The sequence below is a fragment of the Sipha flava genome, unplaced genomic scaffold (assembly GCF_003268045.1).
Source record: "Sipha flava isolate LNK unplaced genomic scaffold, YSA_version1 69_pilon_pilon, whole genome shotgun sequence".
In the NCBI taxonomy this organism is placed as follows: domain Eukaryota; kingdom Metazoa; phylum Arthropoda; class Insecta; order Hemiptera; family Aphididae; genus Sipha; species Sipha flava.
In genome coordinates, this window is record NW_020273609.1 from 1,997,337 (window position 1) to 2,013,837 (window position 16,501).

General features: G+C 27.9%; 1 protein-coding gene across 3 annotated transcripts in view; it reads left to right on the forward strand.

Moving 5' to 3' along the window:
• LOC112692036 (nicotinamidase) overlaps positions 1 to 13,009 on the forward strand; it is a 31,048-nt gene extending 18,039 nt beyond the window's left edge. For 2 of the 3 annotated variants that reach the window (XM_025566538.1, XM_025566537.1), the window contains exons 2-10: positions 1,683 to 1,940; positions 9,524 to 9,653; positions 9,736 to 9,792; positions 10,145 to 10,249; positions 11,364 to 11,498; positions 11,595 to 11,723; positions 12,140 to 12,308; positions 12,455 to 12,597; positions 12,672 to 13,009. In XM_025566538.1, coding sequence (XP_025422323.1) covers positions 1,906 to 1,940; positions 9,524 to 9,653; positions 9,736 to 9,792; positions 10,145 to 10,249; positions 11,364 to 11,498; positions 11,595 to 11,723; positions 12,140 to 12,308; positions 12,455 to 12,597; positions 12,672 to 12,782 — 1,014 coding nt within the window. In that variant the 5' untranslated portion in view covers positions 1,683 to 1,905 and the 3' untranslated portion in view covers positions 12,783 to 13,009. Of the gene's footprint in view, positions 1 to 1,539; positions 1,564 to 1,682; positions 1,941 to 9,523; positions 9,654 to 9,735; positions 9,793 to 10,144; positions 10,250 to 11,363; positions 11,499 to 11,594; positions 11,724 to 12,139; positions 12,309 to 12,454; positions 12,598 to 12,671 lie in introns of those variants that run through there. The other variant, XM_025566539.1, reaches the window with a different exon arrangement.
• The last annotated feature ends 3,492 nt before the right edge of the window (positions 13,010 to 16,501 follow it).

Sequence of the window (16,501 nt, forward strand, 5' to 3'; positions counted from 1 at the left end):
TTTGGGTGGGTGTAGGGTGGGTTGGGTGGATAAATTTACACCCTAGTTAGTAAATCTTAAGAATGTACAAATTAAATGACAGTGAATCTGTAGATGGTAGGATACTATGATGCGATAGAACAATTCGCCTATCAATGCATGTCTTTATACCATATCAAGTAGCCGTAGATCTATTTCGCACACATGATAAAGCTAAACGCCTCTCGGTTCTCAGTATTTAAAAGTGATTATACAGCATGTAAATACATCTTTTAAATATTTTAGGATAGTTACTTAAATTACCAATAGCCCCGTGAAACATTTTTAAACATCTATTTTTAAATTACAGTTGTTTAAAAAATGAAATAAAGTGTTTTTTTTGTTTTACATTTCTTAAATTTTAATAACGTATTTAATATTTAAATAATTTAACCTATTTTTATATACGCTTCAAATTGATATTAAGTGTTTCTTTCTAAAATCACTATGAAGTAGATAAGCTTTATTATTATTATGTGCTGTTTTAAGCGGCACATTTAACAATAAATACAATCGTATTCTAAAATAGACTTAATAGTGCGGGCTGTCAGTTATAACCCCTTAACCTCTCCCTGGATACGCCACTGCTGAATAGTACCAATCTAATAGATGAAATTGCATTGATAAATTGCGAGTGAAGCGACTTTATGATGATTAAATTTACAATATAATCATTCAATCATGTAACCTGTTATTATTTTGCTCTAACTTTTTGGGAGATGGTATTAAAAAATTTTTATACTTTGCCTCACCAAATAAAATACAAGTCGGCGCTACTGCGTATGTATACCTACGAGCCATAGGCGGACATTTGGTTGAATTTTTGGGGAGGCTATAATAATACAATGTAAAATAACTTGTAGGGACTTCGCCCTCACACCCCCTTTCAATGCACAAGTAAAACTCATTACTATTAAAAATTTAGTTATGTTTAAATTGTATTAAAAAAAACTCTAAATAACGTATATTTAAAAATAATTAATATTTTATTTTAATGACATATCTATTTGTATCATATTCAAGATATCATCGCTTTTTATATTTTTCGATATATCTTTTTCGATGTATAGTATTGAAAGATCGCTGAATCATCTTGAACCAACAATTTTATACATTGCACTAAAACTTCTTTCGCAAGTAGCTGAACTAATTGGTATTGTTATGGTATTGTAAATAGTTTTTATTATTTCTTATTTTACGATTTTCAAAAAGACGAACAGATAATTATAAAAAAACGGAATAACATTTCTAAAAAAGTTTCGATTTTGGAGGGGGCTAAGCCACCCCCCTCCTACCTCTCGATGTCCGCCTATACTACGAGCGTAATTTCTCTTAGACCTTTAGAGGTGTACAAACATTTGTTAATATACTTTTTACCGCACGCACGCTCCCGTTTTCTTCGCCCGTGTGGCAGCCCAATCGCCGCCGTCGCCTTGCCGCACACCACCACCACCACCACCGAGTTTTTGAAACGAAACGTCTCTGTCGCCGTGTGTGAGACACATCGCACGCGCGTCTCGGCGCCGCCGTCAGTACCAGTTACAGGTTTGCGTGTGCGACCGAAATATTATTATTATTACCGTTATTATTATCATTATTGTTATTATTATCGCACACAAACGTTTTATCGATCGGGTGAGTTTTATTTTGTATTTTTTTTTCAGTTACGAAATTTCACGCTCGATCGCTTACTCTCTTCGTCCAAGGTGTACACAGCACCGGCACTCGTCGTACGTTCGGGCCCGCTCGCCGTCGCGCCAATTCTGTTCCGCCGAATCGTCAAACGTTCCGAACGTCGTCGCGCCGTTGGTAAATTTAGACGTGCGCACGTTGCCCGTACCGGCGTTATTGTACGTGACCGCGGTGGACCAGCAGCAGGACGGCAGCATGGACGCGTGTTTTAGCGCCTTCGACAAGGACGGGTAATGTCATCGTTTTTTTATTTGTATCATAAGGCCGTTTTCACCAATACTATCGTCGACGGTCGTAACTGACTGTCGGCGCAGCCAAGCTTTCCACAACCGTCAAGTTGTCTTACCGTTGTTGGTTTTTCCGTTTTTTTTTTTTTTTTTTTTTTTACTATCGAATTTTTTTTTTTTTTTTTTTTACATCACTGTTTGCACGGTTTCGGACTAACCGTATGGACATCGCGGTGTAATCATACTTGATCACTTGTCGAAATAACACAAACCCATATTTAAAAATAATGTTTTTCAAATATTGTGTGTATGTGCACACGTGCAAAGAACTAGTTCGACGACCGAAGACTCCCCTTACTCCTGGCTACGTTTTTGTTATCGTTGCTATCGCACCGTGGGGGAGAAACTCGAGTGTTTGACAATAATGATTTTACCTGAAAAAGTCCCCGTTAGAGCACTAACATTGATGGTTTAAAAATCCCCGTAGACCGAATAACAAAAATCAAAAATTTTTTTCTTAATTTGTTCTACTACTAGTACTATGTGATACAGTAGAACTCCGATTATCCGGACTAATAAATATCCGAATGATTGACGTATAAGATATCAAAAGTTATACAATTGTATGGATATATTGTATGGATGTATTTATGTGTAATATTATTTGAAATTTATAACAATAAACAAATAATTTTATTATAATATTTAACTGAAAAACAATAAGCTATATATACTATAACATGTTTAAAACAAAAAGCTAATTTGGCACATTCTTTATTGTATTATGAAAAAAAATGATATTTTAATTTTTTCGTAGTTTACTTTCTCTTTTGAAAAGCTATGCCTCTCAATCTTCTTAATTACAACAATTAAGTAGTGTTCGATTTTTCTTGCCACTTAAATCTTTTAACACCAAATCTAACGTATTAAAAGCTTTAGAATGAGACGGCCTATTTTCACCTTCAATCAAATCGTCAGTTTCATTTTCCTCTCTCTTAGTACTATTTTCTTTAAATAAGCTACAATCTATTTCAACATCTAAAAGTATATTTAATATCTAGGATAATTTATGTCCATAAGCAACCACTCAATTATATTATATTCATCAAAATCATCAAATACGTGAACTTGGATTATACACTCTTATACGTCATCCATTTCAACATTTAATTCCACGTTTTGGATTTCCTCAGCTTGTTTCAGTAACTTTTTCCATGACCTTGCTAAAGTTCAATTTTATACACATTTCCATGCTTTAACTTGCAGTCCGATTTACGCCCGGTTGATTAACGTTCATATAATCAGAGTTCTTTTACTGTGTATATATATACAAGGGCGGATTTATAAAGGTGCACATGGCGATCGTCCCCTTTTGGGATTTTTTTTATTATAGATATAATATAAATATTATTTCTATTCGCCCTCGCTAAATATATCCGCCCATTGGCGTGCCGAATATAGGTCTAAATGATGCCCAGGCATCAAGTTAAAAAGAGGTGGGTGGTTGTTGGATAATGATATGTATATAATATATGTATAATAATAATATGAATTTAAATATGGGTGAGTGGGTGGTAAACTAGACTTTGCAATTGGCATCAAAAACATTTTTATCTCTTCACTCCACTGTATCCGCCTCTATATATATATAAATATATGACGCGGACATTTATGTATATTTACTTGTAATCAGTGGCGCACATAAAATTTTTGACAAGGGTGTCGAAAATATATATTTCGAGGTACCCACCCACCCCACCAGCAAAATCTGAGTTTAGGCTTAGTATAACTCTTATTTTTAAGTGTTTTTCGTTTTTTCTTACTAACAAAGATACTAAAAATACAATTTTTTAAAATAAACCTAATATTAATTATTTTTCAATTTTCTGGGTATTAATTTATAAATTTGTATAGCATAATTTTTGGAATTGAGCCCTACTACTTATTCTCATGTAATTGATTAGTATTAAATTAAATAAATACTCATACAAGTTCACACAGAACTAGCCATCCACCAATTCTCTGAGGAATGTCAGTCGACACCACTGACCCTCCCTGTGTGCACAACTGCTTATAACTTAAGTGTGTTTATTGATCATTTTTTATTTAATACTATCACTATATGGACCATACGGTCACCACTATAGATCCTATTTTCAATATCCTATACGATCCCCAATATTTTTTGTATCCAAAAACAACAGATCATCATCATTTGGAATCATTAGTGTTCCCTCAAGTATTTTTTTGTTACTTTTGTCCCTTTTGCAATAAATTAATATAAAATAATATTTATATTATATTATATATAATATATTATATTGTGTTGACTATAGTGGTACCGTCACACTCGTGATTTTAAATTGTTCAATTTCGATTATTACGCTGCGCCCTTTATCTGTATTATATATACTGATTTACTCGGAATAGTATCACAGAATATAGTTAACACATTTCAACTGTTCCCAGAGATTTAGCAGCTATATAGGTACCTACACAACTGTTTGTACGATATAGTCACTTGAATTATATTCGACGGTATAATTATATGTTTCTACGCGTCCTGTGATTAGACAACACATCTATCTTTCTATCTATCCTGTCGTTTTATTTTATAATTTACCACCGCATTGTACATTTGTACGTACTAAATAATATATTGTTATTTTACGAATATAATTCGTATATCACTTTGAAAGGTCGTGGGAATATATATATATATATATATATATATATACGTATATGATTTCAATGGTCACACTGCACGGAGATTAATTTACATACGATTTACGTATTAGTATCTAGCAGAGGTGGGCAAAAACAAATCAAAATAAAGAATAAAAAATAAAAGCATGAATAACTAATTTATTTATGAATAAAGAACAAAATTATTCTGAATAGTGAATAAATTTATTCGTTAAAAACATGAATGATATTAATTAAATAATGATATTAAATATAAAAGTATATTTAATTTATTTTTGATAATTATTATATGTATTAATATGTATTACCTTTATATATATTATCTAAGTCTAAATAATAAGTCTATTATTATTATACATCATTATTTAGGATTTTAGTTTATTATTTAGGTATATGATTATAAGGAATAACGAATAATAATAAAAATTAAAATAATGAATAAAAATAAAAATAAATAATAAAATTAAGAATAAATCAATGAAGAATAATTTTTTATCGCAAATAATCAATCGAATAATATTTTATTCGACTAATGCCCTATTCTGGTATCTAGTCATATAGGTATACCAATTATCCAAATGAGCCATGCCTTCCTTTGCAAACAGATTTACGTATTTTTAATTTTAGTTTACTAATCAAATATACTTACAATTATTCTTATTTTTGTTTGATGCTAACATTTTTATTTCAATTTATGATGTCCTCTGCTTTCCTAATTTTAGGTTTATATTAAAATAAAAGTTTTTAATTTTCTTTTCAATTCTAAAATTAATTTTCTTAATATGCACAAATCAGATTAATTCAAAATTACTTGGACTGGGGTAAAAATTTACAAACTTTGCATACATGGTTATATTTGTAGATACTATATACTTGGTTAAAATTTGATCAAAAATTATTGTAATTAGTAAGCATTAATTTTATAATAATTTAAATATAAAATTTAATTTGTATTATGCTTTTCCGTCGTTCAATTCACTAGAAATTAATATTTATTGAACCTTGAGGTGTATCGATTCTACATTGTACCTAATTTCTTGGCAACAGCTTGAATAAAAATACCATTCTAAAAGGAGGTTAATCAATGTTTCACGACTTCTATTAAGGAGGACATAAAAAAAAAAAACACAAAAAGCTTAATGATTTTATAGTTAAGTGTTAACTATTTTATATTAATTTATTGGTAGCTTTGTTTAACAAAATTGTTTTTATTTATTTCATATAGTTTACCTATACTGGACTTACACTAGACACTAGACTTTACCTACAATGACAATTAAATTGAATTTAAAATATTAAAATCAAACAAATTATTTTACTTTTTGTTCATTAAAATTATACATTTGTATTTTTTTAAATTTAAATAAAAACAAAAAAAGGTTGTTAATGTACCTGTATGGAAATTTTAAAAAAATACAGTGTTTTAATTAATCAGTCTTTAAATTATTATCAGAATTCAACCATATTTCCAAAATATTTAAAAAAAAAATACGTATATATAAAATATGTACTTTATATATGAATATATTAAGTACTTACTCAACAGTTAATAAGTAAAATTGCATTAAAAATCATGATATTACATATGCATGTATATTGTATTCAATATCGTAAAAGTGCCTATGGCATCAATGTACTTTACTTGTTCAAATTCAATTAAAATTATTACATTGGCAGTATTACAATAATTCCAAGCTCCCATGATCATCATTCACCAATATTAAAATTATGCTTAAAATGAAACATTTATTTATTTTCTACTAAATTTTAATTATTGAAGAAAATTAAAGAATAGTATGCTACCAAAACCTGAATACCACTTAAATTATAGAATTTTTTGTAACTCCTCTCTTGAAAAATACTAGAGTCAATCTATACGATAATTATGATTTAATTATAAATATTTAAATATGATGAAGATAATGTCAATTTTTTACTTTTTTATGAATGTTATAATTAATTGTTACGGTTAACAATGTATAGCAGTAAAAAAAAAAAAGATAAACAAGGCAACCTAAATGTTTGTAATTACTAGGAATAAATAATAAGTATAAATAACTTTGTAGTCATTAGAATTAGCATTAGAATGTATGCTTTAACATAGTATTTCAATCATTTTTATTTTTTTTTTTTTGAATAATACATAGTTTTAATTTGTGATTATTTTTTTGGTAATTGCCAATTATAAAAAATAAATAAATAAATAAATAAATAAAATGTACTTTACTATTAAATATATTTGATCACCGATTTTTTGTATATTTAATTTACATATTTTTATAATTAACATAACATGAGATAATACTATTGATTTTTCAATATTTTACTCTAATATTTATCATATTTTATATTATAATAGTAAAGTTGCTCATTCACTATCTGGCGAGGACTATCGTGAACCAGAATGAGACCCCAAACTATGGTGTGTGGATAAATGGTCCGAATTAAATAAATTATTTTAGACCAAACTGGTCTAAGACCGTGGAAATGTATTCTGTATGTGGGCTCAAAGAACCGGTCCGCAGTCTAATATACAGTTTAGTGCATCTACTTTGAATACAAAATTGATTATATGAACATCACATGCAAGTGCAATTTCAAAATAAGCAGAATTTCGTTTTTTATATAATTAACTTGAATATACTAAAGCCTACTAATTAGCCTATGCTAATCAAACTAAACTATTATCTATAGATTGAGGATAAAAAGTCATCATGTTAATATCAACTATCGAGTTTATAGTGATAAAATTATTGAATAAATAATAAATAGTTTCATTGATATTCAAATTCATTGGTTTGGCTTAACGGTCTAAACCACAGTCCAAATCTGATGATTTATTGGTATTTAACACGCATGTATTCTGCTTATTTTTTATCAAGCTTATAATAAATTGTTTAGATAAAAAAAGGCGCTCTAAAATTGGTGATTAAATACCAATTATGAATTAAAATTGTTGTATTAAGCGAATTATATCTAATATTTTTTTCTTTATTATAATGTCATAATCATCAACAATAAATACTGGGCGTATATAAACCCCTAAAGTATTGTAAATTCCTTAAAAACATCTTGCTATTGAAATACACGTATGTAAACTCCCCTAAAAAAATTTTGCTACTGAATATACGTATTTAAACTCCCATAAAAACTTGATGTTAATCAATTTCGCGTATGTAAACTCCTTTAAACTTAAAATTGAAACTACCCTATAAAAAACTTCTATAGTTTAATGTTTAACATAGTTTTATGTTTAATAAAATATATTTGCAAACCTTGGTCTTCATTGTAAACCATGAGTTAATTTATCTCTGTGTAACGAATATAATGTTTCTATGTAACGAATAACCTGTAAAAAATAAATCTATTTTTGTAGAACATACTAATGCATTATGTCACTATAAAATATGAAATATTATTTTAAAACTCTACAATTTGAAATGGTGGACCATACTATAAACGTTCATAATACATATACGCAAAGGTTGAAGAACCTAGTTGAAGAATTTACTATTGCGCATTTTAGGGGAATTTACAATTGTTCTAAATACATTAGTAATCACCAATGTATGTAAAAATAGCTTGTTCTAGAATCATTTTTCGAATGCAATATTTTTAATTGCTTTCAAATTTAAGAACACCTATCTTTGTTACGTCATCATGCATTCACGTTCTTAATTTTTGATACTTATGTATTTCATTCCGATTTTAATATTGTTTAAAATTTAAAGTTTGAATTGTTAATTTAGTGGATTAATTGACGTCATAAATTATTATCGCCTATTCACCAGTTTTTTATTTGCAAAATTACAACATTGAATGACAATATAATTATATTTTTTTATATTTGGTACAGCTATAAAATTTCTATGCATTATAATGTGATTGCGTTTTTTATATTGTTGTTTCAAATAAATACTGTATAATTCGAATAAATAATACGTCATAAATTAATTTGTTCTCGTCAAATGTTATATTTGTCATATTTATTTGTTAACTATCAAAGGTTTGTGTCGTTTCATTTCTACGAATAAAAAAGCAATAATTGTTTGAATAACTCATGGTTGAAACTTTAATTCAAATACGGTGAACGAATTAAGCAAAATAAAAATTACATTTTTGTATAGCTGAAATTTGCATTGTGATTTATGTTATCAATCAACTAATGAATCTTCTACTATGATTTAATATTTAAATATACACCAAATCATAGATAATAAAGATAATATAATATAATATAGATAATATCTTTATTTTCTATGCACCAAATGAATAGATCCAGAATCAGCCGTTTTTGACGTAGAGGTCTCTATTATAAATCCTACTAAATATAGTGATAAGAATGTTGTAAAAGTAATTGTAGTTTTATCAACAACTTCTATTTAGATCCTTAATTAATTTGTTGTATACTAGTAGAAATCTGCAATGCTTCATTTATTCATATATTAACAATTTACAACAGTATAATTCGATTACGAATATCTATAGATATTATAACTTATAATGTTATAACATTAGGCCCCTAGACGACCTAGACTAGACCCTCTAGGTTAGTTCTTGGCCGTCCCTATTTTGTAGCCTATTAGCAAATTGGACAGACCTACAAGTACACAACATCAAAGTTACTTTGAATACAATAAAAACAGAATCATGAATTTAAAAAGGTTATTGATTGATAATACGAGTAATTAGGTACCGAAAATTCGAAATAAATATGGAAACTAAATTAAAAAAGATTGCATGTAAAGACATTTTTATTTAAATAGGTCGTATACGCCATTAAAATCATTGCATGTATTTCTAATTTATATTTTTGCCTATAGTGTGTTTCAACATGAAATCAACATGAAATACTTACAAAATTATGTTTATTTATTTAGTGATGGTTTTTTAAACATTGAAGAGTTCGACGGCATCTGCAAAGGACTCTTCCGTAACGACCGAGGAATTGTGTACAGTCTTGATACTAATACGCTTGAACATATATTTAACATATTTGATACGAAAAAGGTTAGTAGGATCTAACTTGTAATGAATAACAACTGAAATTATGTAAATAGTTAATAAAAACGTGCGTATTATTTTATTCCAGGATGGGTTGATCGATAGACAAGAATTCACTATGTGTTGGAACAAATGGATCAAGACGGTGAGTCAAATGAATGTGGTGATCTGAATTGATCAATTTTATAATGTATAAATATACAGTTAAATTTTCTTTTATCTAATGACCTAAAGTGGTAGGATGAAAAACAAGACATAATAACTGACATTCGCTAATCGCTATAATACTAAATTGATCGCATTATACGAGTAAATATTGATAAATATAGTGTTAATTACATATTAGTAATATATACGAGTAGTTAATTAATCGGAGCCTCACAAAACTCGGTTATTGCGTTCATATACGATTCAATTCAAATCACTTTCGACTGTACTTACTACATATATGCTATTGTTGTAAAATTAAAAATACACTGATTATTGATTTATTGTAGATTATAAGGCCTGTCAACATATTCCTCATTATAGACGTACAAAACGATTTCATATCAGGTTCATTGAACATAAGCAACTGTTCAGCACAACAGAACGGTTTGGAGGTAAGAATATAATTATTTAGTATCGGTATAAGCAGTTCCCTAAAGTTATCAGTTTTCAGGTCTACAACGCTTATCTTGTATTGTTATATAATTTATAATTATAATTATAACAGTACGTAAAAAAAAGCGATTGGATGCATATTTGAACTTTTAAATTTTGACGTCAAAATACGAAGAAAATAATGTACAACTGTACCAGTGATAATTCGTAAAAGTTGTATACTAGTATGAGGTATAAAATATGAATGAATTTCTGAAGGATATTTTGTTTTAAAATTGCAATACTGTTATATCTGTTAGTGTATTTGACAATTTTGAATGAAACTATATAATTTACACAAATTAGATTGCACCTGAAAATCTTTTTCTTCAAAAAATTTGAAACTTACGTGAGCAAAAATAACTAACATGTATTTCGCGTTTTGCTTTATCTATTTACATATATCTATCTATATATCTATATGATCTATCTATATATAGGTACATGAGAACTGCTTTTTCATAAAAGACTTTTACTTTGCAGTTTTTGTAAATAACTTAATCCTTAAAATATCATACTCATATGCGAACTTTTAATAATTATTGTAGATTATGTATCGTTATTTATTGAGAAATTATTTGATAAATTTACCATCTCCAAAAAACATTTTAAATGAGTTTCGTATGCTGATTATAATCAAACAAGTGGCTCTGAAATCAAGAACATTGACGTTGGGGATACTTTGAAAATTATAAGACATTACCACCACGTGGCTAAATAAAGAGCCTAATACAAAAAGTATTAATTAATAGACACATAAATTAATCAACCTGATAGAAAATACTAATGAGTTAGTTATATTTTTATTTATAAATCACAATTAATAATAACTCGCTGGCCCAATCATTGGGCAACTTATCTGCTACCAAAATATTTTGAGGTACGAGTATAAAGCATCTGCCCTACTTGGCCATAGGGTTCGACGTCACTATTCTGATATATATTACAAGAGCACGTGAAATTTATTTTGGGCTACAAAAATGTGTGATAAATAATATAGTTTTAATCAATTAGATTCATTGACAATGACTATAGTGTATTTATATTGTTTTCTAACGAAGCTCTTTTATTCAGGTTATTGAGCCCATCAACCGTCTGTTGGACACCGTGAATTTTGATTCTGTGTTTTATTCATATGACTGGCACCCGACCGATCACATATCATTCATCGAGAATTTGAACCTACGACCTTTAGACCCGTCGTCCCCGGTAAAAAGAAAAATTTCACCAGTTTTATAAACTATACAATTTTTTATTTATTGTCTTTAATCATACTTTTTTTGTTTTCCATTTTCGGGTAAGTAGGTCAACGTCGAAACCGCCCAATTGTACGATACCGTGGTGTTTGAAGGGTCTCCAAAAATCAAACAGCGTTTGTGGCCAAAGCACTGTGTACAGGATTCGTGGGGCGCTCAGCTCTATAAAGATTTAAAGGTACCAATTTCTGGTTATTTCGTGTTGATAACAACTATCCTATAAGGCAGAGATGAATAACTACACGAGAATGCCCTAAAAACACTATTTTTCACGCGGGGAGGGATATATGTATATTTTTAAATTTAAACATCCAGCATTCCCTTAATCACAATTAGGTTATCACTCTGGATAACTACGAATATTTGAAAATTGATAAAGAGGTCTAAAGTCTTTAAATTGATGAACATTTATTCTTTTTCTAATTCTTCAGTTCACATTTCATACAATATTATTAAAAACACGCACTCAGGAAATATAGCGCTCAAGTACCAAAAATGCCAAAATACATTTTTCTAAATAATATTCATCTTTGTTATGCTGTATGGATTATGTAAACATTTTGCTTCAAAAACATGATTAGTGTGAACTTATAGGTCGTGGACAATGCAATGAAAATATATAAAGGGACAATATCGGATGTGGATTCGTATTCGGTGTTTTGGGACAACAAAAAATTGACGCAGACCACGTTGGGCACTCAACTATCTCAGTTGAACGCTACCGATATTTACGTATGTGGATTGGCCTATGACGTTTGTGTTGGTAAGTATATTAAGCAATAAAGCTCATAGTTATTCTATATTTTCTTTTAAATGACATGTTGTGTATAAAAACAGTCGGTGCAACATATTGTTGTGTTTTTTTTTAAATATCATGTGATTACTTAACCCAGGCTTTTTATATTTTAGGTGCAACAGCAGCAGATGCATTATCAATTGGGTATCGAACAATATTGATTGACGATTGTTGTCGTGGCGTTAATTTAAATGATATAGAAAAAACAAAAAACAGTGTAATCAAAAATCATGGTGTCATTGTTCAGTCAAATGAGGTAAATAAAATGAATCTAATTAATATAATGAATAGAATTGATTTGATGTATGTATTTATGTATATTTTTTTAAGGTAAAAACAATGGTCGAAGGTCGAGATAGAAGGCCTGAACTGGGCTATAAATTGGCATTAGAAATTGAAAAATCTATGAAAAAAGATATAGAAAAAGATAAATTCAACTAAGTTTTGATGTACTTATATGATAAATCTATAAATGATAACTACTTGAGAAGTATTAATTAAGTTAAGTTATTGTCATTAAATATCAAATAATTTGTAAAATATTTTTTTTTTAGTTGTGTTGGGTTCTTGTATATAATTTAGTCAAAAATATATTATCTGAAATTATATATTGAATTGTTTGAAATAAATAGACCACATAGCCATTTTTAAGTGCACTTTTAATATATTTTATAGTATAAAAATTATATTTACAATAGAACACACGAATACAATAATATTACAGTTGTCAGGATTTAACATTCCAGTCTTATAATTTATATAAACACATTACTAATTGTTTATTAATATAATGTTTGTTTTTTTTTTTTATTATTTTACTTTCAATGCTTAAAATATTAATTCTGTTGAAGTTTTAATTTAAGGCGATTGATTTGCTTCAATAAATTAGCAACATTATGTTGCACGTTATTAAGTTGCTATGCTGACTTTCTGATAGGTTTACTCTTATCATTTTCTGATTCAAAATGGTTGAAAGTGGACCGATTTTAAAGGGTTGAGTATAGGCAATATGTTATACTCATTAGGAATTGCTGTGTGAGTGTGTGTATATAGTAACTGATCATTAATGTGCGTGAATTCCCCGAACGCGTAATTATGTTTTATCAGTAAACAGTTCAACAATAATTTTACTACCTTCACAGCGTGTATTGTATTATATCCTTGTCCAGTATTTACCACTGTTGTAATCACTTCCGTATTTATGCTCATCGACGATGAATTATTACATTCAGTTGTTACGACTTCTAATTTGTTGCACATCATATACTTAAAAAAAAATTCAGAATAAAAACCATTTTTTTTTCATTTATTAAAGTAAGATCTTTAAATTAGTAGCCAAAAAGTGGGTAGTTAATTTTCTGAATCGAATCAAATAAATGATTTATATTAACAATACATCTACCGCCATAAGTGAACCTAGTGAAAATAAATCAGAAAAGTATATTATATGATATGTAGTCTTGTAAAGTATTCGAATACAAGCATTTAAATACTTTTTGAAGTATTTATATGGTATTCTAAATATAATTTTTTTATGTATTTTTAAGTATTTTGAATACTTTTTAATTATATTTTTACTTGTATTAAAATACCATAAAGTCCGTTTTATTAATTTTAATTTATTATTTTTCAAAAAAAATTGAAAAAATTGACATCAATAAAAATAATATTGTTAAAATTAATATTAGTTGAAAACTAATATTATGTTTTGGTATAGAAAAAGTAGGTATAATAACAATGTTACCACACTAAATACCATTACATTTCATATAGTTTCTGTATTGGAATTTTTTAAGAAAACTGAAAATATAATAATTTTAAAATAGTTCCATATTAATAGTAAGTTTTTTTTTCTCTCTCACTCTCTCTTTCATAGAATTAATATTGTTTTTTATATATTGTTACAATTTTACATATAATATTTGTAATTATATTTAAGTATTAAGCTTGTAACTACTATTAGTATACATTCATACTTTTTCTGTACTCTTTTGTTCTCCGGGGCGTTATTATAATAAATAAATAACATCAAAACAAAATAAATATAACTACAATAATAATAATAAAAATATTAAATAAGTAGGTAGATACTTTAATTATTAAATATTAAACACATTAAAGGAATGAGATGAATTATACGCTGAAAATGTAAAGTCAATTTTACAACAAAAAAATCGGGGAGTGGAGGAGGGGCGTTAAATGATGTTGCTCTAGGGCATTATTGTTAGTTAGGACGGTACTATATATTATTCTAATACGAATAAGAAAATGAAAATAATTATTGTAAAAAAGTTAATAAATTTTTACTTTCAAAAATTAAATACTTTTGAAGTACTCTGAAATCTTATACGAATTAAAAAATGCCATGTTATTAAAGAATGTATAAAAAATTACAGATAGGTAACATTTTAAGTAGTTACTTTAAGAGATTTTTCCAAATATGTTTTGGAATAAAATGATAATAACATGAAAATAATAGAGAAAATTGTTTAATTATTAAAACCAGTAATAGTAACTGTTTTTAAAAGGTACAAGACAAATTATTATAAATGTAATATTCCTATATCATTAATCATTAATCATCAGTAATAGCAACATAATGTCAAATGTTCATAAAATGTGCCTAAGAAGACGAAAAAAACCGATTAGTCAAAGCAGTGGCGTATATAGATTTTCATTTCGGAGAGGGCCGATTATGTATTTGATTTTTGGGTGGAAGGGAAGGAGGAAGCACACTATTACGAAAAAAATTACTTTAACACTATGACTTCTCGACTGTTTTTACACTATCAGAGAAATAAGAAACTCAATTTTTTTTAATGATTTATTATTTTTTAAAAGTATATAAACTATATTTTAATAAACAAATTTTTTATGAGAGTCACTCAAAATTCTTAAAAGAATAAACATATTTTATAAATATAAAATTTTAAATTATCGCATAAGCAACATTCTCAATATCGCGACAAATTTTCGGAAACCCCAGCATTAAGACATATCCATGTTAAAAATAACAATCTTTAACAATGGTTTTTTTCATTTCGAAGGGGGCCCGAGCCCTCTCGGCCCCCCATAAATACGTCCCTGAGTCAAAGACAAATAACAAAAACCGTAAATAGTAAACTATTACACAAAGGTTTGTTTATTAATTTTCTTGGCAATAAATGATGATAATTTTCTTCCAAACACAATAGGGGCTTTTTAGAATTTGTCTACAGATAACTATATAAATTAACTATTAATATAAATATTATAAAGTAATAATATTTTTTTTTAATTATTTTCATTTTTACTGTTACGTAGCGAATACGATTCGCGTTGCTAATGTGATGACAAATAAACAGTATTTATTTAAATATCAAAAATTGTTATGGATATTTATTTATTTGTAATTTCAAGTTCTTAATTTTAATCTTGTGAGTGATTCTCGTACATTTTTTCAGTCCATCTCCATTAAAACATTTTTAAAATTAAAATGGCGTATACCAAGAAAACGAAATTTATTCCAGCCGTCTCCTTGAAACGACGGGACAATTTGGTGGCATCCGATTACACTAATGTTCGGAAGTTCATACCGTCTTACCAGACGAAAAATGAAAAACCAAATATGTTGTCTTTGCTATCTATGGAATACCAACAAACATGGACGAACGAGAAAAACGAATATTTGAAATCCCAAACGTCAAGAAATAATGAAAAAAAGGAGAAGAATTTGAAGCCAAAAACTAAAATAAACCAACAAAGAACCATATGTCCAAAAGTAACAGAAAAACCTGCAAAAAAAAACGACGAAATATGATCATATTCAGTCGAGGTATAAAGGAAGCCTTCACGTGTAGTTACGTGTTGAATAATTTACTATTTCAAGATAGTCTTCCGAGCATTTACACGTTATTCTTCACTATAATTTAAAAAGGTACGAACAATTCCACATTTGAGTTATGATTATTTTTCATTATGTCCTTTCGTTACCGATTTCAATGCACTATAATGAATGTTGTATGCATTGCAATTATGTATAAATAATTAAATTCAAAATATGACTAATATTTGAAATTTTTTCATCATGATGTTAAAATATTAAAATTTAAGCCACTAACTGAAAAATGTAAAATATTATAACAATTATCTTTTTTACAATCACTATCAAACAAATATTC